This window comes from Theobroma cacao, chromosome 3 (assembly GCF_053813885.1).
Source record: "Theobroma cacao isolate CCN51 chromosome 3, ASM5381388v1, whole genome shotgun sequence".
Lineage (NCBI taxonomy): Eukaryota > Viridiplantae > Streptophyta > Magnoliopsida > Malvales > Malvaceae > Theobroma > Theobroma cacao.
In genome coordinates, this window is record NC_142641.1 from 32,293,625 (window position 1) to 32,317,578 (window position 23,954).

The 23,954-nt window shown below is 32.5% G+C and overlaps 2 protein-coding genes across 7 annotated transcripts; one reads left to right on the forward strand and one right to left on the reverse strand.

The window, feature by feature from the left end:
- Positions 1–1,735: 1,735 nt before the first annotated feature.
- LOC18604741 (galactoside 2-alpha-L-fucosyltransferase-like) lies at positions 1,736–5,166 on the reverse strand. 3 transcript variants are annotated; one of them, XM_088804791.1, is made up of 3 exons: positions 4,862–5,165; positions 4,667–4,789; positions 1,736–3,445 (listed from the first exon to the last, which is right to left on the reverse strand). In XM_088804791.1, exons 1-3 carry the CDS (start codon positions 4,956–4,958, stop codon positions 1,983–1,985), a joined length of 1,683 nt encoding a protein of 560 aa, XP_088660917.1. In that variant the 5' UTR covers positions 4,959–5,165; the 3' UTR covers positions 1,736–1,982. The 3 variants fall into 3 exon arrangements, with proteins under 3 accessions (XP_088660917.1, XP_017973775.2, XP_017973774.2); XM_018118286.2 differs by having other exon boundaries at positions 1,736–3,439; positions 4,667–5,166; XM_018118285.2 differs by having other exon boundaries at positions 4,667–5,164.
- Positions 5,167–13,461: 8,295 nt separating this feature from the next.
- RPE (D-ribulose-5-phosphate-3-epimerase) lies at positions 13,462–18,664 on the forward strand. Of its 4 annotated transcripts, none has more exons than XR_001927246.2 (10): positions 13,462–13,709; positions 15,045–15,159; positions 15,428–15,568; positions 15,654–15,767; positions 16,688–16,766; positions 17,115–17,224; positions 17,309–17,365; positions 17,871–17,940; positions 18,030–18,139; positions 18,431–18,664. XR_001927246.2 is itself a non-coding variant. In XM_018118268.2 (9 exons), the coding sequence occupies exons 1-9, from the start codon at positions 13,600–13,602 to the stop codon at positions 18,077–18,079; spliced, it is 846 nt and encodes a 281-aa protein (XP_017973757.1). In that variant the 5' UTR covers positions 13,462–13,599; the 3' UTR covers positions 18,080–18,238. The 4 variants fall into 4 exon arrangements, 1 of the variants encoding a protein (XP_017973757.1); XR_001927247.2 differs by having other exon boundaries at positions 18,480–18,664; XR_016025379.1 differs by lacking the exon at positions 18,431–18,664 and adding an exon at positions 18,291–18,367.
- Positions 18,665–23,954: the final 5,290 nt, after the last annotated feature.

Sequence of the window (23,954 nt, forward strand, 5' to 3'; positions counted from 1 at the left end):
ATTTTTAGAATTTTTTCTCTCCTATTCAAAAAAAAAAAAATCTCTCTACTCTACTCTACATCTCGTCTGTCGATTATCCTGTAGCTAGATTCGGTCGTGAAATGCTAGATCCGGTCTCGTTAACGCTATTTATTCATTTGGGATAGATTGTTTGTTTCAAATAGTAATGCATTCGTGTGAAATTATGATTTAAATTTAGAGAATCAAGGTATTTTACCTAAAGAAAAAAAAAATCTTCATATATTTGGTTCTATAAGTTAATTTTGGTTCTTGTTTTTTTAATTCTAGAAACAAAAGGCAAAAAAGTGTTTGGATTATTAAAAGCACAAATTAAGAATAGGCTAAATACCCAAATAAGTTTTCAAACTATATCAAGAAAGTCAATTTAACTCTTATTCTTTTATTGTGTTCAAATAGATTCATGAATTTTTATTTTAAGTCAAATAAACTTCTCTTACTAACTTTTGTTATTCAACGACAATAATTTTTTATACTACATTATCTGTAATGTGACATGTTGACACGTTAACATGATAAATGACATGACATTAAAAATTACTGATTCAGAATTAGGTCTTTTTTTTTTCAAATGTCTAAATATTATTGATTAGGGATTTGAAACATAAATTTTTTAAAAAAATTAATTATTTTAAACTAATTACTATTGTCTTTTAATTGATTACCCTTATCTTAATTGAAATCATCATTCCTAATAAAAAAAACCTAATCTAATTTTTTCAGTTTGATTCAAATCATTGTTACTTGACTGAAAGTTAATGTAAAGAAATCCGAGAATATCCATAAACAATTTTGAGAAGGGAAAAAGTAAAAGTAGGACACACAATATTTATAATATTAAAACTAACAGACACACAATGTTGTTTGATAATAAAAAAAAAGTCAAATCTTTCTTTTCTATTTTTTAGAATTTGTAAGAAAAATTCGATACTTTTCTCTTTCCTAGAATATATAAAAGCCAATCAAATCCTTTTTTTTTTCTTTTTCCTAAAATCTATAAGAGAAATACGATGCTTTTCTCTTTCCTAAAATTTGTAGGAGAAATATGATAGTGTTGAATTTTATTTACTAAAAATAATAGATTTTCTCTCCACATTTTTCATAGTTTTTGAAAATTCAAAACTATTCAAAGAACGATTTTTAGAAGAGCAATAAGAATTTGCAGATAGTGAGAAGACATTTTAACTATAACATTGAGTTTAAGGAATGTAAGAAAGTGAGTTTTTTTGTTAAGAAGATAATCACTTAAGAAAGAATGGTAATCAGATTGAAGCAATTAGTTTTTTCTATTAATTTTTTGTTTCAAATCTTTAATTAATAATTTTTAAACATTTAGATGAGTATAAAAGTAAAAACTCAATTTTTAATCAACAATTTTTTATATCGCGTCATCTATCACATGATATTAACGACATCAATATGACACATCAACATTCCATGTGAAAGATGACGTAGCATTGACTAATCCCATGTGAAAGATGACGCAGCACTGACTAACTTCTATTAATCCACTGTTAATATGAGGAACTTATTTAATTCAAAATAAAATTTTAAAAACTTATTTGAATGCAATAAAAAAATAGGAGTTAAATTGACTTTCTTGATATAATTTGAAAACTTATTTACTTATTTAACCTTAAAATATTTAGAAGAACTAAATTAAAATTTTAATTTTTGAGTATTAAAATGGTAATCTTGTTTTAAGAGAAGGAATTTGTTAAAGCCACCTGGGAAGTACTTTCCCAGCCACAGCTCGTTCCATTTATGAGTGATCAACCAATCAATGGAATGCATTTTATGATCATAGATTTCAATGTTAGGAAACTAAGTGATAAAAATTAGCCAACAAGAAGGTTTGCTGAAGTGCAAATTTAAGGTATATTTGATCTAATATCAGTCAGGCTATTCTACAGCAAAAAACTGCGTGGACAACTATGATTATGACTTACAACGGACACATGCAGCTATAACTCTCTCTCATTATCAACAAGCTTAAGACCCCAGCTCATGTCCTCACAGTGCCTTACATGAGGAACCAGTGCACCTGTGTCAATGCCTCTTTTGGCCTTGCAGTCATAAAAGGGAGGGGCATGAAAACATGGCTCCATTGACATGGCTCGACGACAAGCTGGATCTGGAGCCGATTGGTTCTCAGGCTTGTAGAGTATCCATGGCTTCAACCCTCCAAGGCTTTGAGCAACATACCCAAAAGTTGACCATGAGCTAGTGACTAGCACATCAGTCAAGCTCAATAAATACATTTCAGCCCATGCCTTCCTATTGTGAAAACGCTTCTCTGTTTGCTGATACTCTTCATGGCTTGGTTGGTAAACACTGATGACCTCCCCTGTCACAGTTGGATGTTCCCAATACAAGTCCCTTACTCTCTCGAAGTAACCAGCACTCAAAGATGTAATTAGCACAGCTTTAGACTTCTGAGATTGATTAATTATGGGCTTTTCCCTGCTGACCTTAGGTAGAAGATCCTCCTTCAAGGCACAAGCAATGATCTGATCCAACACATGTTGGAATGGACCAGTCCCAGTATCAAAGACCCTGATCTGGATGCCTATCCTTTCATCTGCTTTAGCTAAATAAGCATGATAGTATCTAGTAATAAGTCCCCAAACAGGATTTGTGGGGTGGAAGAGATATCGACCCAAGAAGTGGAAAACTGTTTCTTTTCTGGGAAAGAGATTACTCAGTTCCTGCTCAAAAGAAGGCATCAAGAAGAGAGACGGGACAAAATAATTGTCTGTCTTCATTATCAACCAAGGCACTTTCTGGAGAGAAGTTTGGTCTTCATCACAGAAAAAAAGCTTGTCTTGATCATCGTAATCATGGACCAGATGGAGATATACAAAAGAAGAAGATATCAACCTGCTTGAATTAGCAAAAGTGCTATTCTTAAGTATTCTCCCATAACAATGAGGAGATTTCTGATCAAAGCTGTTGAACTGACTTTTAAGGGGGAAATCTGGAGGGAGAAACCAGGAGACCTCTGGAAATGGTTCGCAGAAAAGATCAACCATATCAGCTCCAGGGTCAACCAGTAGAACACGATTGGTAAGGAGAGCGTAAAGAAATGCCGAAGCTAGGGTCAGTATCCTATTCCCTAAACCACTAAAGGAAATCCACACTAAATAATTACAATCTGTAGATTCAAGGTGATGCTTGGTCTTGAGCATTTCCAAGGTTTTGTTATATGATTCAGTATATGGCCCACACCGTTTATGGAGAGCTTCATAACTCCGTAACCTTGAAATTAGGTGGGGTGAAGGTTTATGTAGCAATTCTTTGCGGTATAAAACTGACTGATACCTGCTGACACAAGATCTTTCATGATGTCCAACTGCGAGAAGTCCACTTAGCAGTTCATCTTTACGCGCCTCAACAGATGGGGCATAATCATCATCTGGACCTACAACTTAAAAAGGGGAAAAGAAAGATTATTCCAAATTCATTTAAGAAACAGGTACTGAGTTTAAGCAAATAATGCCATTATGAAATTAAAGAAATAAGTGTGAGGACCAAAATTCATATGGAATTAGCAATGCATCTATTCTCAGGCCAAAAAGCATCTAAAATTTCAGGCTGTGTTAGGGAAATTTCAGCAGTCAGTACAAAACTTGTAGATTTTACATGGAGGGCTTGAGAACTATAATCCACAGAATCATTACTGTGCCGCCAGATGTGGGCAAAAGACCTGCAATATAAGAAAGAAAATATGCAACATATGTGATTCACTCAGATGCCTTTTGGGGGGAGAGAGGTGGATTGGGTAGAGAACCTAAGGAAGTGAGTGAACCAAGGTTTGAACCCTAGTGCTCTCCTTGCAGACAAAATAAAGGGGAAAAAAGCACTCTGCAATTGTATTATCAATTTTCAATTCATACCTTGAGAAGTGCACTAAAACATGAAATAATATAAGTGATAGACAGAAAATGTGCAAACACTAATAATGGCATCTAACAACAAATTCATGCATAAAGTACAGAATCTAAAAAAAAAAAGAAAGGCAATAACAAATGTTCAAGTAACCTTCAACAAATTTTGCTAACGCACAAGACTTCCACAAGTTAACACAACAATCTGCCAACTGAGCTGAAACAAGCTGACATGGAGAGGAACTCGAGCTTAGTACATTGCTTCGCAATGGAAATTAGTGACAATGTGGCACTGACAGGTAAAGGAGATCTAAAAGGCATGCAAAAGACATGACCCATGTTAAAGCATTTGTGTAAAATGGATCTTAGATCCGGAACCATCAAATTGAGCCTCACGGAACAATAGTGACAGATATAACAGCTATAATGAAATTAAGCAGCTTCAAGGAAAGCCAGCCACTCTGTTCAATTAGCTTCTACAACTATTTATCCACTTAAACAAGCAAGTTAACAACCAAGCCATAGCAACATTTACACATGCTCTGTGTAGAACCAATAAATAGGATTCAGGAACACTAAAAATCATTACTTGACCTAGCACAAACAAAAACTTGTAAGTTATACCAAAAGTTAAAACTGAAAACAACCCAAAAGACAGAAATTCTTTTCTGGGTTTCATTCAGAAGCACTAACAATCTTTACTCTAAGCAAAAAAAATTTCGCTTTTCAGTCATACCAAAAACTAACAAATTTGAAATTACCTTTCTGGGGTTTGACTTCAAGAACTCTTTCCTCCTTACTTGACTCCAAAACATCAAAGGATCTAACATCTTTACCAGACTCCAAAACCCCATCGCTCGGTGGGTCTTGAAGGACTACAGAAACTGAAAAAATAACCGAAACAACCATTAAAGCCACCACAACAAAACCCATCAACCTCATTGAACTGAACCCACATTTCCTTTCTTGATCCCTCAAAAACAAGCCTTCCCCATCAGGATCCAGGTTGGTTACAGGGTCATTCTCATCAGGGTTTCTCCTGAACCGCTTCATATTACTAGCCAAAAATTCTCATGTGCGTAAAATTTACAAGTCAGCAGAAGATGAAGCAGAGCAGCAAAGTTGAAGAAGAAGAAGAAGAAGAAGAGAGCGAAGGAGGAGGGACAGGGATTGGGTGGGGTGGGGTACAGGATTAGAGTAGGAATTGAGACAAGAATTGGGATTCACGAGGATGTGTCACATGCGATTATCAAGGCAGTTGATGTGTTTTTTTTTTTTTTTCTTTCACCTAAATGTGTCGGTGACGTGTTAATTTTTGCTTAATTTGCGGTAATGAATCTATCATCCATGAGAAAATGTGCATTTTGTCTAATATAGCCTGGTATATCTGTAAAGTGTATGGTTTTTATCTTTTTCATTCTCCCTACTATAAATTTTGACATGATAAATAAGGTGATAAAAACAGTTTTACTTTTTCTTTATTAATTGAAAAAAAGAAAATTTAAATTTTGATCAAAATTATATACTGATCAATCAGTTAAATGTTCAGTGCAGCTTTAATTTCAGCATTTTGAATATTGCTGAGATGGAGAATGCTCTCATGTGCACTCTCATGAGAAAGGGACACACAGTACATCGTGTAGGGCATCACTTTTGTCTGGAATTCATGTGTGGTGGTCACGTTTATATCAACTTCTGAAATTATTAAATAAAATGTAAAAATTTTCATAATTTATTACAAATCCCACTTAATATATCATCTTGCTTCCTTTGTTTTTAGATTAGGTTTTGCTTGTCAAAAATGAAATATTTGTATTTAATTTTTTGAATAAAAATATATTTACATTCACTATTAAGTTAAATATTTAATTATTCCTTGAATTTTTGTAACCACGTTCATGTCACATTTTTTTTTTATAACTCATGTTCATGTCACATTGATTTAAATAAATCAAAGTTAAATTGATATTGTAGCTAATTATTGTTAATTGTTAATATTGTTATCACGAATTGCTATTTTTTATTTCAATTAACTTTCTTTGCTAAATAGCCGGTTTTACAACCAAAATCACCAAAATGTTTATTGCCTTATAAATCTAGTGAAGATGAGATTTTGTCTCGCTTACAAGAAATTTATGCTAACACGAACCCTAAATTAAAATTCCAGAAAATTAGAAAAGTTGAAGATTAATATTTAATTTTGGATTTTTGAGCCCTTTCTTCAACCTTTTCTTAAGCCTTTACTGTAACTTAACTCTTTCATCCCATAAACTCATCTACATCCACAAATTGCTCACATGGTATTGTTGCTACTTTTATTTACGTAAATGTAACACTTGGTGAGCCTTCCAATATGAAGAAGAATAAATGTCAAAGTATCTGAACATTCTTAGGCCTAAAAGGAGTTGGAATAGATACAATGATATTGTATTAAAAAAAAAAATTCTGTCACGACTTTGTCCTGAATTGTGATCGACACAAAAATCAAATGGAAGTAATCCATCAAGCCCATGCAAGTCTCGTTTCCATTAGTCATCATATCGTCCATCATTGGATCATTCAATGGTTCACATAAGCCATACTTAAACATTCTTAAAACTTTTACTTGTACAAAGCAGTACATTGTGTAAAAAAAGATGTGCCATTACTTATAATCGACATTTATAACATAACATTGTTGTTCTTATTTTCTCTTGAAAACATGCACATTTTCCTATACAAATCCATGATACATTTAGGAGTTTTACCTACAAAAACTTACTTGTACAACCTTAAACTCACCTATTGGTGTCATTCATAAACTCCAGCATCTTGTTGTGCTCGTAACTTACATTCGAATTCAATCAATGCATTATGAGATGCCAAGAGAGTAATTGGGCAGTCTTCCCAAAAGACTTTTTAAATCTTACCTAACTTATCTCGATATCTCAATCTAATGTGTGGGATCTTACACACGTATATCCATTTCAAGGTTATCCAAGCTTTTTCTGTATCAATCTTCTACACATTAGCCTTAACTGCCATTTACCATTCTTGGTTCTCCATTTATGTACATAAACCTTAAAACAATGGGGTCTTACTCATTGTAATATACATAAACCTTAAAACAATTAGATCTTACTTATCGTAACATACATAAACCTTAAAACAATTAGATCTTACCAATCATAACATACATAAACCTTAAAACAATTGGGTTTTACCCATCATAATATTCATAAACCTTACATACATCATTTGCAATTTTATAGAAGAATGCATACTTAACTTTGATCATCATGCACGTAGGGTACTCCAACCCTTACTTTAATTAGGTACTCTAACCTATATTATCTCTAGTGGTTTTCCTCCACCCCACCAAGGCCATAATATTCAAGTACTCTTACCTTTTTTCTGGTGGAACTACTCCATCGCACCAAGGCCATGCAATGCATCATTAAACATAACAATCACATAACATATCTTTCACACCACGTAAAGCACAACATAATATATACCTACATAACTTAGCATCCGGTCATAAATCATTATATCTACATGACATGTAGCTCAGCTACCATGTCTCCCAATGCATATCAAGTCATAAACCATTCATAGCTCAACATGTTTTTTTATGCATAAGCATTGCATCTAATCATAATCTATTCAAAGCTGAACACACAAGCTTATGTGTATAAGCATTTCACTCTTACCTAGGGTTCACATAATATTATAAAAATCAATTCAAAACAACTTGTTCCCATGCACTTTTCTATAAAATCATTTGCATGGAATCATACTTTTAAAACCTTTTTTCATGCTTTGCCAAAACCATTTGGATGCAATATCCATTTACCTAGAGGTTGCTTAAATTGCAACTCAACTAGCAGAGGCGAAGCTAACCAAATTTTGTTAGGGGGCCAAACACAGAAGAATAAGCATTAAAAATTTTAAAAAACTAATATGTTAAATTCAATCAACAATAAAAATATTGATAATAGAAATATGAAACTAAATATAAAACTATAATTTGTAAAATATAAATAGTTAAAAACGATATATAAGATTAATAATTTCTTTTTATATAATTAGAATTATTTAAATACTATATATTTAGGATAATTTCATTTCAATTAAATATAAAACGTAAAGCATATAAAAAAATATACTCAAGATAGTTTCCACTTACATAATCATGATTAATATAAAAATGATACATTAATGAAAGTTTAAGTAACAATGTAACACTACAACTTATACTTGAAAACTATATCATCATTTATTAATTTTTGAAGATTAAAAGCATAGAAAATAATATCTACGTAACATAAAAAAAAAAACATGACAAATAGAAGGTAGATATCACATATTACGTAACAAAAAAGAAAGAAAAAGAATATGGTTAATGGTTTATACAAATTTGGGAAAGAAAATTTATAAAAACTTATAACATACGAACAAATAGAATAGAAATGAAATAAATAAATAAATATAAATAATAATAATAATAATATAAAAAAATTTAAAGTTGAGTGAGATATGTGAAATCATTTTATTATTTTTTATTTATATTAATTATTAAATAAAAAATTATTTTGAAGTGGTCATTAATAGAATATATAAAAAAATTTAAATATTTTTATGTGTTATGAAAAAATTTTAAAAGTTTTGGCCCCCCATCACCTAACGAAGCTCCACCCCTATCAACTAGCAAGAGAAGATAAAGCTCCTAGTTAGCAGATCCTTCAACCTCAATGCAGCGTAGCATCAGCAATGGCACAATATTTAAATTTCATAGTGATTTTCAAAGTCCACACTAATTTGTCTATGCGTGACAACTTATACTTGTCTACGTTTGCTTGATGGAGTACAATCCATCTCAATTCCAACCTCATTAAGTTCAAGGATACCTTTACATTCATAATTTATTATAACTTTACTTCTTTTTAACTTATTTCTCTTTTGCTTAGTGGTTTCCCACCCACAATGCAGCACTTGAAATCTTCTTACGTTCATCCACAAATCTTAGAATCCTTGCTAACTGTCACGACCCAACTCAAGGGCCCATGATCGGTGCACGAGTCCAATAGGCAAGCCCACTAGAGCCGAGAAAGCCTTAAAATTCAAAACCATACAACACAAAGCCAAGGGATTCAATAATCAAATATAATATATTATCCCTGGCACATAATTCATATAAATATTTATAAGGCCATACGTTAGCCATTCAAGGCGAGTTCGTATATAACAACCTTTACACATAAATTTATATGACACAACGTGCCTATATACACAACAAACTAAGCGCGGAGAGTAAGCTCGTGACTAATGCAGCGGAGTGGCACAATAGATGAAAACCTACTAGATGCCAAAATTGGTCTGTCGCTATATGACCTTTACCACATAACTTTATGATCTATTTATCTGCACATGGTATACAAATGGGTGAATACTATAATACTCAATGAGTGGTGCTGATAAACAAAATCATATATATTTATATAAAACACATATATAAAGTATATGCATCTTCCGTGCATTTAGATGTTCTAGCAAATATATCCAAATACAAAGCATATCATTATCCCTAAGGTTTCCAACATGAGGGCATATCACCATCCTCATTGTCTCCAAAGATTATCACACATCATTAAACTTATTCTCGAAGCCAATCAAAAGTCATTTAAATTATTTTCACGGCACACTCTAGTTGCTAGAGAACCACATCAGAACCATATTATATTTATCTAAGCCTCTCCACAACTATCTCATGACGTATGTAACTCAAATCAACGAGTGATCTTTCTCTAGATACAGTCAAATCACGTTTGGTGGCCAACCAACAAAGAATTAAATCACGCTTAGAGCAAAGCTGATAGTGGAGAGCAGATCATGCACATGTTGAAGCAACCGATGAAAAACAAATCAAGCACAATGTCGAAGAAGCTGACGGAGAATCAAAGTTATCGACCGAAATAATCTCTTAACGGTCTGTATCACCTGGAGTAATCTTAATGGATGGCATCAAAACACTACAAGCAGGAACCACAAGTGGGATTAGTGCCATTGTCCTTGCTTACCACTTGTAAGCACACACATAGTCACAGGGGAATGGAACTCCACTCAACCATAAATCAAATCAACGTCTAGAAAATCATCCCTCGGACGAAACATAAATCTACAAATATGGCCATCATGCCTTTATCATTCACATTTTCCTTATCGAACTTCAATTCACATTTATTGAGCTTCAATCGTCTTTAAGCTCTGTTAGGTTCTAAGTGCCTCTAAATCCCCAAGGCATCATTAGATCAAATTCTCTTAGTATATCCTTCGCCTAGGGAAATTTACTCCTAGGGTTCATTATAGCCTCTAAACATCTTAGTCTAGGTACACACACCATAGGCCACCCATGTAGCTCACATCACAGCACACAAACTCCCATTCCACAGTTTGGTTCTTTAGCCTAGGCACTTACACACACACACACACACACACACACACACACACATATATATATATATATACATACATACATACATGTTAATACCATGGCAAGGCCTTCATCAAAGCGTCATGCATCACATGCAATTTAATTTAAACCCGTTTACGGTGACAAATTAAAAATACTTCTAACGAAGTTTTGATTCTTAGCCTCCAATTGCCCTTTAGCTTGCCAACGAGTTGGTTTAACTCCATTTCCCCTTTAAACACATCAGAACATGAAAATATTAATTATTCCTAACTTTCAAAAAATGCCAATTTTTCTGTAATTAACCAAATCTTAGTAATCGAACCATTTAAGCTTAAATCCTTCAATAATGAGCTAAAACTATACCTTGTAAGCTGAATTGTACGAATCTTAGCTCCAAATTCTAGCCAAATCGAGAGAGATTCACCAAAGCTGGAAAAATTAGATTTCTTAAAATCTAACTAATTAAATTGAAAAATAATCAATAAAAACGTTAAATCTTACCTCAATTACGCATTAGTCTTTGCCTTTTACCTTTTACATAATTCACCTTCTTTTTTATTTTTCTTTTCAATTTAGTCCCTTAAAATGTTTATTTTTCTTTTCCATTTAGTCCTCAGACATTTTTTTTTAATTTAGTCCTTCCCCTAAACTTTTCTTTCTTTTTAATTAAATCCTTGCAGCTTGGAATCAATCTCTTCTCTTCAAAAGATTGATTTTTCTCAACACAAAATGCTTCCTTTTGCTTTTGGAAGCTAAGAATCGATCTTTTCTCTACTAAAGATTGATTCTTCTTAGCACAAAATGCTTCTTTTTGCTTTTGGAAGCTAAGAATCAATCTCTTCTCTTCTAAAGATTGATTTTTGTCAACACTAAATGTTTCTTTTTGCTTTTGGAAACTGAAAATCAATCTCTTCTCTTCGAAAGATTGATTCTTCTCAACACAAAATCGATCTCTTCTCTTCAAGGCGTCGATTCTTGTTGAAACAGAATACTTCATATCTTTTTTGCAAATTGAGAATCAATTTCTCCTTTCCTAGGGTTAATCCTTTTCAAGGCAAATTTCACATTTAGAACCTGTTTGGCCTAGTTGTTTTAGTTTAAAAGCTATTATAAACTTTTAAAATTAAGCTAAAACTGTTTAGCAAAATAAATTATATAAGTTTTAATTTTGGTTAAAATTAACGGGTATTCATGTCATCTTCAATCACCTAATAAATCAAAACGAAACAAATCTACTTCAAGTTTATATATAATTTCAGATGTTAAAAAAAATTCATAAAGAAACAGAATAACTCTTAAACTTGTATAATAGTAATAGTATTAGATTTTTTAGTGACGAAGAGAGAAAACCTTTAAATAGTATTTGAACACAGCTTTGAATTTTGGGTTTCCTTTTCTCTTAATCTTTGTAAGAACAAAAAAAATTCTAAATTTTACTATTTTATTACCGAGTCTTTTATTTTTTTTCTTTTTTTAATAGTCTTTGTTGAGAGCAGTAAAGGAGAGGGAGATCATGATTTTGCGTTGAAGAATGGTAATTTACAAAGGGAGAGAGAGGAGAGGGAAATTGATTGAGAGATGGGTATTTTTTGAAAAGTTATCGTATTTTTAAAAGAAAAAATAGAAAGCTCATCTCTGAAACTTTTATTGAAGTTCTTTTTTTTTTAAAATTTCATACATATTTATGCAAAAGAATGGTTTTTTGCTATCATTATATTCATGCATATTTATACGAAAATTACAAGTAAAAAGATATTTTCATTTAATAACTAGATTAAAGCATTTAAGGAACCTTACTTGTAAAATTTGTCCGAATGATACAACTAATCCCATTGTTATATAGTTTCAACTCTACACTTTATTGGCCATTTTATTTTTGCAAGAAGAAGAGTAAGTTATGCCACATTATGATATTATTTTATATATATGATATGAATGTGATTGTTAAGATTTGTTTAAATGTTTAAACTAATCACTGTTAATAATTTGAGTTTAAACTTTTAACAGTCACGTAATTTAAGTTCAAAAAGTTGCTGGACTAGTGATGCTTTAATCTCTCATTACAATTGATATCAAAACATGTGTCAACCTAATATAAGTTTTCACGTTATGCTGACGAGATCTTAATTTTATAAAGTGGGTTTTGATTGTGATTTGATATATGACCTTAACAAAGACATCAAAGATTTGAATTTGTAATATCCCATCCTACATCGAATATGAATACAATTATTAAGACATAAAAAGATCTAAAGTTAATTACTACTAATAACTTTGGTTTAATGATGCTTAGACTCAGTACTCATTGTAATTAATTTCACCTTAAGCAATAAAGTTGAGAAAGTAAATATGATATATGAGTTATAGAAAATAATAGACTACAAGTCTGCAATGATTAATGCACTCTTACCGTATTAAATACACATTAAAAGGAATGTAAAATCAACTTCCGAATTTCTTTCACACCCAATTCTTGTTTTTATTAAATAAAAGAGGATTTAAATCTATGTTTATTAAAGTAGAGAATACTTATATTTATGGTCAAAACAAATGTTAAACTCTTTTACATCAAATTCTTAAATACTGTATAGTGATCTAAAAATTGATTACATCTACCAATTCAATTGATTGAATTATGAGGTGATACTCTTTCTTACAAACAAAACAACTCTTGCAATAGATATAAGAAATCAAATCAAAATCTATTAAAAAATCAAAATTCCGCCCATTAAGTTGAATACAAAATAAAATTAAAGATAAAATAAATAAAAATTAAAATATTTAACTCATTAATTGATAGAGTAAGATTAAAATCTTCTTTCCTCAAATATCACCCGAAATGCAAAACAATCTATTTGAAATGGATCCACCATCTTTATTGGTACTAACAAGTTGCAACAGAATTATGGCGCGAACGGATGCTGACTCATTTCCCCAGTAAAAGCCATAGCTCAACTCTACCCTTTCACACGTCAGCAATATAGAGCGCCAACCATTGAAGATAAGCAATCCAACGCACACATCAACATTACACGTGTCATCATTACAAAATTTCCTTCATAAATCTCTCCGAGATTTTTAATAATTACTATTGTCTCTTAGAATCTGGGGCTCCAAGTCTTGCTGCTATTGGTGAGATTTTAACACACAACAAAGCTTTGACTACCTAACCTTTAAAATCCCCTGCTCTAAAGAGTCTTTTAGTTGAGATAGAAAAGAGAGGGAAAAGAGAAGAAGAAGATGTCAACAGCTTCTTCATTGTGTTCATCAACTCAGGTTAATGGCTTTGGCGGGGGACTTAGGCTTCTAAGGACCCATCTTTCTCAACCCAAGACACTTACCTTTACGAGGTATTTTTTTGTTCTTTTTTTAATTCTTTTTATGGGTTGTCATTCTTTTTGGTTGATTCTTATTGGGTTTTTCGTACTCATTATAGATATAGACCGTAAAGATGCAATTTTGCGGGGTTTGGCAATAAACCCAGTTTACAAAATGTTGAATTTCCCTTGTAAACAACCTTAATTTGCTCGAAATTTAATAATCTTTTGGCCTATATTTCGAAATTTTCATTGTTTTCATGTTTTCGATGGAAATGTTTGTGATGAAAGTGAAGGGCCTGATACAATTAAAATATTCATCAAGAATATAAAACTGTAAATGAGCTATGAAATAAATAAGGTTTAGTGGTTTTGTTAGAAGTGAAATTGTTAATTACTTAATGTTTCCTATATGCCATTTGATGAAAGTTTAATTGTATGGTTGGTGCTTATTTAGGAGAAAAAATTGTGGATGGATCAGTGCTACTAATTATTTTCAAATTTGCGACTTGCACATGTGTGCTTATGTTAATGCTAAGTTGAAGTTAGGATTGCTGTTTGGACTATGATCTTCAGTACAAGTTATGTGTTATCGCATTGCACTCAGGATATATTTTTTAATATTTATGCCTATTCTGTAGTCTGTTCCACAATGTTTTAATATCTTTCTATTTCAGATAGATCACAAGTGAAGGTGTCACATTTACACCATATAAGAAGCAAATACCATTGAAATTCTTGACATCTCTGTGACCTAAAGACAGTGCATAACCATCTGCATCCCTAAAAATTGGTCTTTTAGGGTCAAATGTGCATCGCATTTTTAACACCATCAATCAATCTTGTTGTAGGATTTATGATGCTTATAATGGAAAATATTATATGGCAATTAATTAACAAAGTTCAGTTTAATTCTGGGTTCCTGGAATTGAGCTGCTTTTAGTATTTCCAATACTTTTTCAAATTGCTTATAATTATGAGGAACTTTATTTTCTATTCTCCCCCTATTTGTCACATAATTTATAACTGCAGTAGTGAAGTCCATAATTAGGTAACGCTCGTTGTTCTAAATGAAGGGAGAGTGTTTAAAAGGTCTTTCTTAGGCCAAATAATTTGAATTTTTAGATTCAATTTCTTAAGGTTCTTGTTATTCCTTTATTTAGAAATTATTTTTCTTCTATACAGGAAAATATTTCGTGCCTTTCATGTTACAAGCACATCTGTGTTTGTCTTCTTGGTACTAAATAGGGCTACACATTATTTGAGAAGATAAGAATAAATGTATATTTTCTATCAGATTTTATTTTGGTCTTCCAGGTCTCATACAATCTATTTTAATATGCTTATTTTACCCTCTTACACTGCCAGGAGGAAAATTGCTACAGTAGTGAAGGCAACTGCTCGAGTTGATAAATTCTCAAAAAGCGATATCATTGTTTCTCCATCTATTCTCTCTGCTAATTTCGCAAAGTTGGGGGAGCAGGTTTTATATTGCTCTTTTTTCTTGCACTATGAAATTAATTTCTGATTTTCCTGTAAATAATAACTTTCAGATATGTGACTTGCTTCTGGTACTAAACAATGAATTATAATCTGCATTATAACTAAACAATTGTTCCACTTAGTTTGGTATTGGACTTTTGCCAATATCATTAGCAAACCTGTTAGCTGCTCTTGTCTGTTTTATCCCCATAATATTCTGAACTCAATATGGAGCTTGCTTTTGAAGTTTGACATTCAAGATTTTCTAGGTGAAAGCAGTGGAAGTAGCAGGCTGTGATTGGATCCATGTTGATGTAATGGATGGCCGATTTGTTCCAAATATTACAATTGGACCTATTGTGGTTGATGCCTTACGACCTGTGACTGATCTTCCGCTGGATGTGCATTTGGTATGCTTCCTTTTGCATACTTTGTCATCAACGGACTAATATCAATAAAAGAAATATTTGCTAACCTGAGATAGATGCACTGCAGATGATTGTTGAACCAGAGCAGCGAGTTCCAGATTTTATTAAGGCTGGAGCAGACATAGTCAGTGTTCACTGTGAGCAATCTTCAACCATCCATTTGCATCGTACACTTAATCAAGTAAGATTTTTCTTTCTCTGAGCCTGTCTTCTATATTTTTCACAATAAAATGGGGAGTTGGCACTTGCTGCTACTTGGTTTCATAACAGCTGCTTATTATATGAACTATTGATTAACCCATATTACTATACATACAAGATGTGAGTGGAGTCTAGCAAGTATTATCTTCAAACCAAGTGAAGCCTAAACTTGAATGCATTCCATAATAGGGAGGTCTTGTAAACCAGAAAAGTAAGCCCTGTTTTCTCATACACAATTTCACTTCCTTTTGCAGTTGGAATTTGTCATCTGATTTAATCTTAGAATATCGCTATGTTGATGCCTGCTTTAGGTTGAAAACTAGCGATGGAGAAATTTATGTGTAACAAATCTTTAGCCCTGTATCTGGTCTGCATACCACATGATATGTTGATGGGAAGGGAATATTTAAAATTCTTAGGAGCCTACAATCCTACAGATTCATCCTGTTCAAGTTAGTTGAATTTATTTCTGTCCTTCTTCTGAGACATGATCAAAGAAAACATTGATGCCTGATCAGGACATTCGTAATGGCTGCAAATTTCTGTTCTTTTTGTGCATCCCTATTTTTGCAGTTACAGCTTTTTAAGCATTAAGTTTATCGCCCTCACCCCTGCCTTGCATCATTGCTTCTAAGAATGTCCTTGTCAGCATGCCTGAAATTTGTCTATGACAGGCTGTAGTTTTTATGATCATCATGGTGTTGCTGATACTGTTGGGAATTTTCTTGATTGTTTGCCATGCTATGATTAATAATATCTTGCTAGCTTGCTTTTGCCATTGCCTGTTTTAGCTTTCATTAAATTGCCCACCTATTTAATATCTTTGTGCGGAGATTCCTTTTCTGTTTGAGTGCTGTTAGTTTTCTCCTATTTTTTCTAAAAAATTTTCATATTGTATAGATAAAAGGTCTAGGCGCTAAAGCTGGAGTTGTCCTAAACCCTGCTACCCCACTTAGTACAATAGAATATGTACTTGATGGTGAGTTTTTATTTTCTATTTCTTTTTCCAATTTTGTTTTCTTTCTGTCAAGGATGATTCCTACACAGCTTATTGCCTACCAGAACCAAGCAGGTGGGTCTACGCTGGGCCTTGCCTATTGATAAGTTGAAATAAAAAAATCATAAAGTAAAAACCCTTGAGCAGTAGTTAAAAGAATATTCTAAGATAGCTAAATTCAACCTACTCATTCTTTTGACTTGAAGGCCTCCTTTTCTTGCGAAGCAAAAACTATCTACAGCTGTGCAAATAAGGAAAAGTGGTCCTTCGCTACATCATTGTAACCCATCCAGTACAGATGTTTCATAATCTCTCTTTTGCATTTGACAGTGGTTGATCTAGTCCTGATTATGTCGGTCAACCCTGGCTTTGGTGGGCAGAGCTTTATTGAGAGTCAAGTCAAGAAAATCTCTGACTTGAGAAGAATGTGTGCAGAAAAGGTATAAAGCACATCTGTCTGTGTGTCTTACATGTATTTATGCTTGAGAATCTGGTGATATTTTCTTTTTATATTTCCCATGCAGGGAGTAAACCCCTGGATTGAAGTGGACGGCGGAGTTGGTCCTAAAAATGCATATAAGGTACCTGATTAGAATCATATGGTTTTCCTTTCAGACAACATGCATCTATACACTATACATAACCTGTGACTTAGAATTCTATGAGTTATAAGTTACTGAAAGATAGGCCTGCAATTGCTTTACCCTTGAAAGTTTGACACCAAGGTGGTGTTTATGTTTAAACTTAAGAATTTCTGCCAGGATGGTTTAAAATGCATGCCTGATGTTCAAGACAGGTCAAGTGGAAAGAAAACATGAAAGGACAGAAAGTGGAAAAGGAAAATTGGCTAGCCGTGCTATTTCCTTTCATATCTATATTAAAGAAAAAAGTTATGTTAATCTTATCGTTCATGATATTCGTAACTAGGAAATTTTTTTTTTTTGGGGGGGGTGGGGGGGTGTGTGGGGAGAGGTTTGTTTTTGTTGAAACTCTCTCTTCTCCCTTCTCCCTTTTGGGATGGGTATTAATATTACTTATCTTGGGAATGTATGGTATATAAGTGAAATGTATTTTCGTTGCTGGCAGGTTATTGAGGCTGGAGCTAATGCTTTAGTTGCTGGTTCAGCAGTGTTTGGAGCCAAAGATTATGCTGAAGGTATGGACAGGGAATTATTTCTTAATTTTCGTGAATATAAATGAATGCATTTTAACAAATTTTTGTGGCTTGAACAAATTGTTTTACAGCTATTAGAGGAATCAAAACCAGCAAAAAGCCAGAAGCAGTGGCTGTGTGATTTATGACCGCCAAAGATCTGATTGGCTCAAATGTGTGATATCTGTATTTAGATTCCCATGTATGTTACCCTCTAACTTCGCAGAATTTTGCTTGAATATATTTTGCTGTATAAATTTGAAGCTATTACCAAAAAAAAAACAAAGAAAATTTTATAGAAGCCTGTTCTCTAAAATTCATCTCAATAACCCATGGTTGTATCTGCTTGCTAGATGGCTGGAACCCTGTTATATGTTGCAGAACAAAAATAAACATACATTTAGAATTATTAAAGCATGCCTACCAATCATTTTTGGTGTCTTTCTTATAAGAGTTATTGTTTAATTTGGCATGACTGTCTTCGTATTTGCAGATAATATGTCATGGTTATTTATAAGCAATCGCTACTATCATATTGTCAGATTGGTCATGATGCCAAATGATTGATACATAAAAGAAATCAAGGCTGTGGTAAGATTGCTGTTTTGAAGCCTAATTGGTGTATCATGTCTATTTTAGGAATTCAATGATTCATATGTATTGCAATCATTTTGTAATGAACTGCAAGTGCCATTCATTTCAGTCAAATAAAGCAATCTTCCATTTCTGTTCTTCGTCATAAAATGTCATGCCAGCTTTTGTTATATCTGTTCAAGCTTGGCCATTTTATGCAGCGCAGCCTTTGCATAAAGAAAATACAGAATAAACATGTCTCTTCTTCCCAAGGCATTAAAATCTAATATCTATTTCCAGCAGTTTTCAGCCTGTTTGAATAGTCAAAGTTCGCCATACGCAGAAATTGAAATGGGTGCAGCATCCAAATTTGATTTAATACAGCAGAATTTCCCCAAGCCCATTAATTCTGTAGCATACTAGCATTCTCTGTTTGATTTGAAGAGAAGGGTTCCAAGGAGCTGCAGCGCCCTTTGACGCTGTAGCGCCCTTCGACGCTGTTGCTCTCTTAAGTCTCTTCAGCATTCTCCATATGAACTATAATTTCTCAAGGTCTCACGTTTGGCGAGAGTTAATGATGCAGAGGAAATTTAACAGCCAAATATGTTGCAGCATCCTAAAATATATATTGGCAGAAAGTATCAACCAACAAGATAAACCAAAGAATATATCAGAAAAAGTTACATTTACAAGTGATGATACAAGTTGACGTAGATATAGTTGATTTTGATTAACGCATTTTTTTTTAAAAATTTTTATAGCATAATATTATACAAAAAATAATGAAAATAATCATAATAAGTGAAACGTTACTTCACATAAAATAATTAAAACAACTACTACTTCATGCAGAACAATTAACAATTAAAATAATTGAAGTACTACTTCATACAAAATAATTAAAATAAGTAGAGCACTTCTGTATGTGAAACAACTAATACAAGTAAAACCACTACTTAACACAGAATAACTATTTCACACAAATAGCAATGAAAGCAACCTAAAGTAAGTGACAGAGTTCACTGGTTACTTTCATCTTTAGATGTTTAAGAGAGTTTGGCTTGGTAACTAAAATATAGAAGTAGTTAAGAGGTTTTCTCTTAATCTTTTTCTTGAAATACAAGTGTCTCTCTATCTCACTTTTACCTTGTTCTCTTATACCTGTCCACATACAGCTTTTTCTTTTAACTTGTTCTCGTATAACTTTTCATGTATACCTCTTTTCTATTACCTTTTACTTGAGAATAAGTCTTATTATACCCAATTACTTTAACGGTCACATAATGAGTTTTTAACCATTACTCTTTATATGCCATAAAATCACCACTTTAATATCCACATAATGTGTTACAGTAACAGTTACTCACATTAAATTTTTTTTTAATAATGTTAGTCATTACGTGTATTAAGTTTATTTTTGAGTAACCGTCACTTCTAACACTAAATATAAAACCTTCACAATTCATTTTGGGACTTTTCTAGAGCTTTTCTCTCTAATTTTTGTTTTTAATTTTTTAGCTATTCTCTTCTGTCTGTCGCAACACTTGGTACTTTAAGAATTGCTCTGATCTTCTTCTCTGTCGCCTCCGGGACATCCTTTTACTTGTTTGCAACATTTCTTCTCCATTTCACAAAGAACCCTTTTGTATTTTTGGTGACTTCACTAGAGAGGAGTGATTACATTAGGTAAAAGCTTACTAAAAAAACTTTGTGTTACCAAAAGAGATCGACAGTTCCGCTATATAGAATGAAAGTGTTTCTCAATGAACGAACTTTGTATTAGACATGTGAACTTGCTTTATGTTACATGGCTGCTAACAAAAGAAGAGAAGTCTAACCCAATGTACTGTGATTATCACCGAACAGTTGATCATTCATTTCTTGAATGTAGAAACTTGCATAAAATATTCCACAATAAAATGCAAGCAAGAAAGTTACTAATTGAGAACAATAAGGTCCAAAACAACCCGTTTTCTCGCTCGTGTATGATACTTCTAAGACTTTGACTCTTCATTACTTTATGAATTGCAATTTGACATTTGGAAAAAAAGTAATTTCATATTTAGCCGCTAGCTTTATTGCTCATACTTTGGCTGTAATGGCATTAGACTACTGGTCGTAAGCTTTATCACTTATTCTTTGACTACAGCTCGTCACTCTTACTTCAATTGTAAGCTTTACCGCTCATATTTTGGCTGCAATGATATTTTTTTCTATTGGTCACAAGTTTTATCGCTTATTCTTTGACTATAATTCATCATTCATAGTCCAATCACTAGCTTTATAGCTCATAACTTGGAAATAATGATGTTATGCTATTGGTTGCAAGCTTTATTGTTCATTTCTTGGTCCCAGCCTATTACTCACAAAATGGTCGTAGCTTTTACGCTTATTTAAAAAGTTTAATTAATTTCCTTCAAGTTAGGTTAGAGTTAACCTCCTTAATGCAAAGTTGAGAGCTCCCTTAGAGCTCCCTTTTGACCGCATACAATAATATGAAATGTAAATAAGTATGCAACATGCGTATAACATTATTATTATTATTGCAAAAAAAAAGAAATACGATATATCAATAGAAAAGTACTAGCTCAAACGAGCTTTCCAGAGAAAAAGCAAAAACGTAGCCAACTACATACTCCATTAAGAAGAGTTACTATCTTTAATATTGGTAAAGGCATCTAGCTTTTCTTACACTTTAGCATCACACTCCATCTCAAGAAAAACTTTGGCTATCGATCTACAATTATTGAGGTACTCAAGTTTGAATCAATATTACAAGCGCCATCGAAATCTTGTAACATCAGTTGCAATTTCTATGGTGAAGTACTTGTTAATGGAGCATGGGAAATCACTAAAACTTTACCCAATACTTCCATCATTAAACAAATGAAATCTATGTTCTTTAAAAATAAGGTATTCCAAAATTTCCCCTTTATATTGAAAATATATTCTAAGTATTCCATATACTCTGATAAAAACTATGGAAGTTGACTTTCCTACCACTTTGTTCAGTATGTGTTTCTTGAATACAAGAAGCACTATTGGCATCTATGTGTTCTAGCACTAGGGAAGAAGAAGCACGAGGTTTAATTAGAGTAGCTCTAGCATCATCAATATCAACTCCAACATCATGAACAACCTCAACAATCAGAGTAACTCCAACATCAACTCCGATATCAGGAACAACTTCAACAGTAAGAATAACCTCATTGTTAAGAACAACTTTATCTTGAGTAGCCTGAGGAGTAAGAATGATCTTAGTTTTTAAAAAAATGAAACAACATCAATTGAAGTAACATAGTAATATGTTTTTACTTGGTTTAGATTGGAACTTTGAGTATGAGAGGGAAATAGAACATCCAAATCAATAAAATCATCAAAAGAGACTACCTTACCCTCAACTTCAGCCTCTTCAACATCAATAGACTTGTCATCTAATTTGTCACTACGTTCAAAGTTACATGATTCTTTTTGAGTCTCGACTTTAGAAGTCTCTTCCTCTTTAACCGAGTTAAGCTCTACTCTTACAGTTGTTTATCTATAAAAGAAACAAAATGAGGAAATGAATTTAAAGAAAAAAAAGAAGTGGAAGAAGAAACAAAGGATGAACTCACTTTTCAACACACATGTTTATCTTTTGTTCAATAAGTAGAAGCATGAGGAGAAGCATCTTCTTTTTCATTTACATTTTTCGTCTTTTTAAAAAAATTCAAGTGTAAGGATATATCGATGTTATTGACATGAAGAGTTTAAAGATGAGCTTTGTGATTAACTAATGGCACAACAAAAGATCTTCATTCTTTAAGACACTCTCACCAATAAGCAAACCATGCAGAAGTGTGGATACCAACTCTATCAAAAGATGAGATAGTATAACTTTTAAGTTTATTTAAACAGAGTTAAAATCTTGCCATGAGAAATAAAGAAACATAAGAAGAAAAATTAATTGATGAAGAAGAGTCAGGTGGAACTAGCTAGTCAAACCTAAATTAACGTGCCACTTTATAATGAGAATAGACCTCGACAGAAAAAAAGTCTCTATCTCATGAACTAGCAATTTTAATCATAGAAGGCAATTGAAAACTATGAACCCATACATAAAAGTTAATACCTCATGAGCTCATTCTTCCAGGTTGTAACGGGTGACAATCATAATAAATGCCAAAATCACTAAATCCATTTTTAGATTGCACATAAGGCTTGGGATTGAATTCCTTTATCACATTTATTGAAATACCCCATACTTTGATATGGTGATAAATAAAATTGATCGAATGCATATTGAGGTCAATTAAAATGTTTAGAAGTGATAAAAGACGAAAGGAGTAGTTTAGGATAAAATGTTTCGCAAGTGAGAAAATAATAATAAAATAATAATAATTTTATCAGAGGAGAATTTGTGAGATAAAAGGCGATTTGGAAGTCAAGTGAGGCATAATAAGGTATTTTGGGTAACAAGGAGACAAGATAAAATTTTTAGAATAAAATAATATTTTATTAATAAAATATTATTAAAATATTAATATTTAGTCGGATGTCGAAGTCAATCAAGAAGAAAGATCATATGGTTGATCCAAGTGGGGGAGAAGATGACAAGCTCGACTCTATAAAAATATTTATCATGACATACATGTGATGGATAGTATGTTTGCATGCTAGGAGAGTTCCGAAAAATTTACAAAAGTCGGTATTGTACCTAGAGGTACAATAAAGTTGATTTAAGCCTCGAACTAGATCAAATAGAGAATTTACAATGAAATTAAGAATTTTAAAGTCCCAGAATGGGTTAATATGGTGATTCGGAGTTCGAGGATCAATTTGGAGTCAAACCGGAATTTTCGCTATCTAGGGGCAAAATGGTCATTTGCCACTTGGAGACAAAATGGGAATTTTAGAAAAGATTTTTTTGGCCCCATTTGACTTATTGGAGTAAGATTTGAGGTTTAGAAGTGAAAAATTTTAATTTCGGTATAATTTGGAGTAAAAGGGTAAAATGGTAATTTTACCATTCGAAATCGAAAATTTAATTTTTTGAAAGGATTTTGATCAAATTTAATTATTTGGAGTGTGAAATGAGTATGAGGAGTGAAAATTATGCATTATGGAAAATTTTCAATTTTTGAGGTAAAAATGTAATTTTTGAAAAGTTCAGGGGCAAAAGTGTAATTTTGAAAAATTTACTCCACCAAAACTTTGAAAAAATCTGGGAATTTCACTTAAGACTTGGATAAGTCAAAGGGAATGCATGGTGAAAAAAAATAGGACAAGTGGATGGCTAGAAAAAAGAAATGAATTAATAAAATATTTAAAATATGAATAAAATAATATTATTTCATTAAACAATAAAAAGGCATAAAAAAAAATCAGCCCACCCATTCTTCTTCTTCAACATTTGGCCAAGCAAAAAACAAGAGAGAGAAAGGAGAAAACAAAACCCTAGAGAG

What these genes read in the sequence shown, in the direction of transcription:
- LOC18604741 (XM_018118285.2), bottom strand. Translation starts at nt 4,958, where the DNA reads ATGAAGCGGTTCAGGAGAAACCCTGATGAGAATGACCCTGTAACCAAC. An exon ending in TGAAGTCAAACCCCAGAAAG is followed by an intron (nt 3,446 to 4,666) that starts GTAATTTCAAAT and finishes CCCCTTTTTAAG; the next exon opens with TTGTAGGTCCAGATGATGAT.
- RPE (XM_018118268.2), top strand. Translation starts at nt 13,600, where the DNA reads ATGTCAACAGCTTCTTCATTGTGTTCATCAACTCAGGTTAATGGCTTT. An exon ending in TCGCAAAGTTGGGGGAGCAG is followed by an intron (nt 15,160 to 15,427) that starts GTTTTATATTGC and finishes AAGATTTTCTAG; the next exon opens with GTGAAAGCAGTGGAAGTAGC. An exon ending in TTCCGCTGGATGTGCATTTG is followed by an intron (nt 15,569 to 15,653) that starts GTATGCTTCCTT and finishes GATGCACTGCAG; the next exon opens with ATGATTGTTGAACCAGAGCA.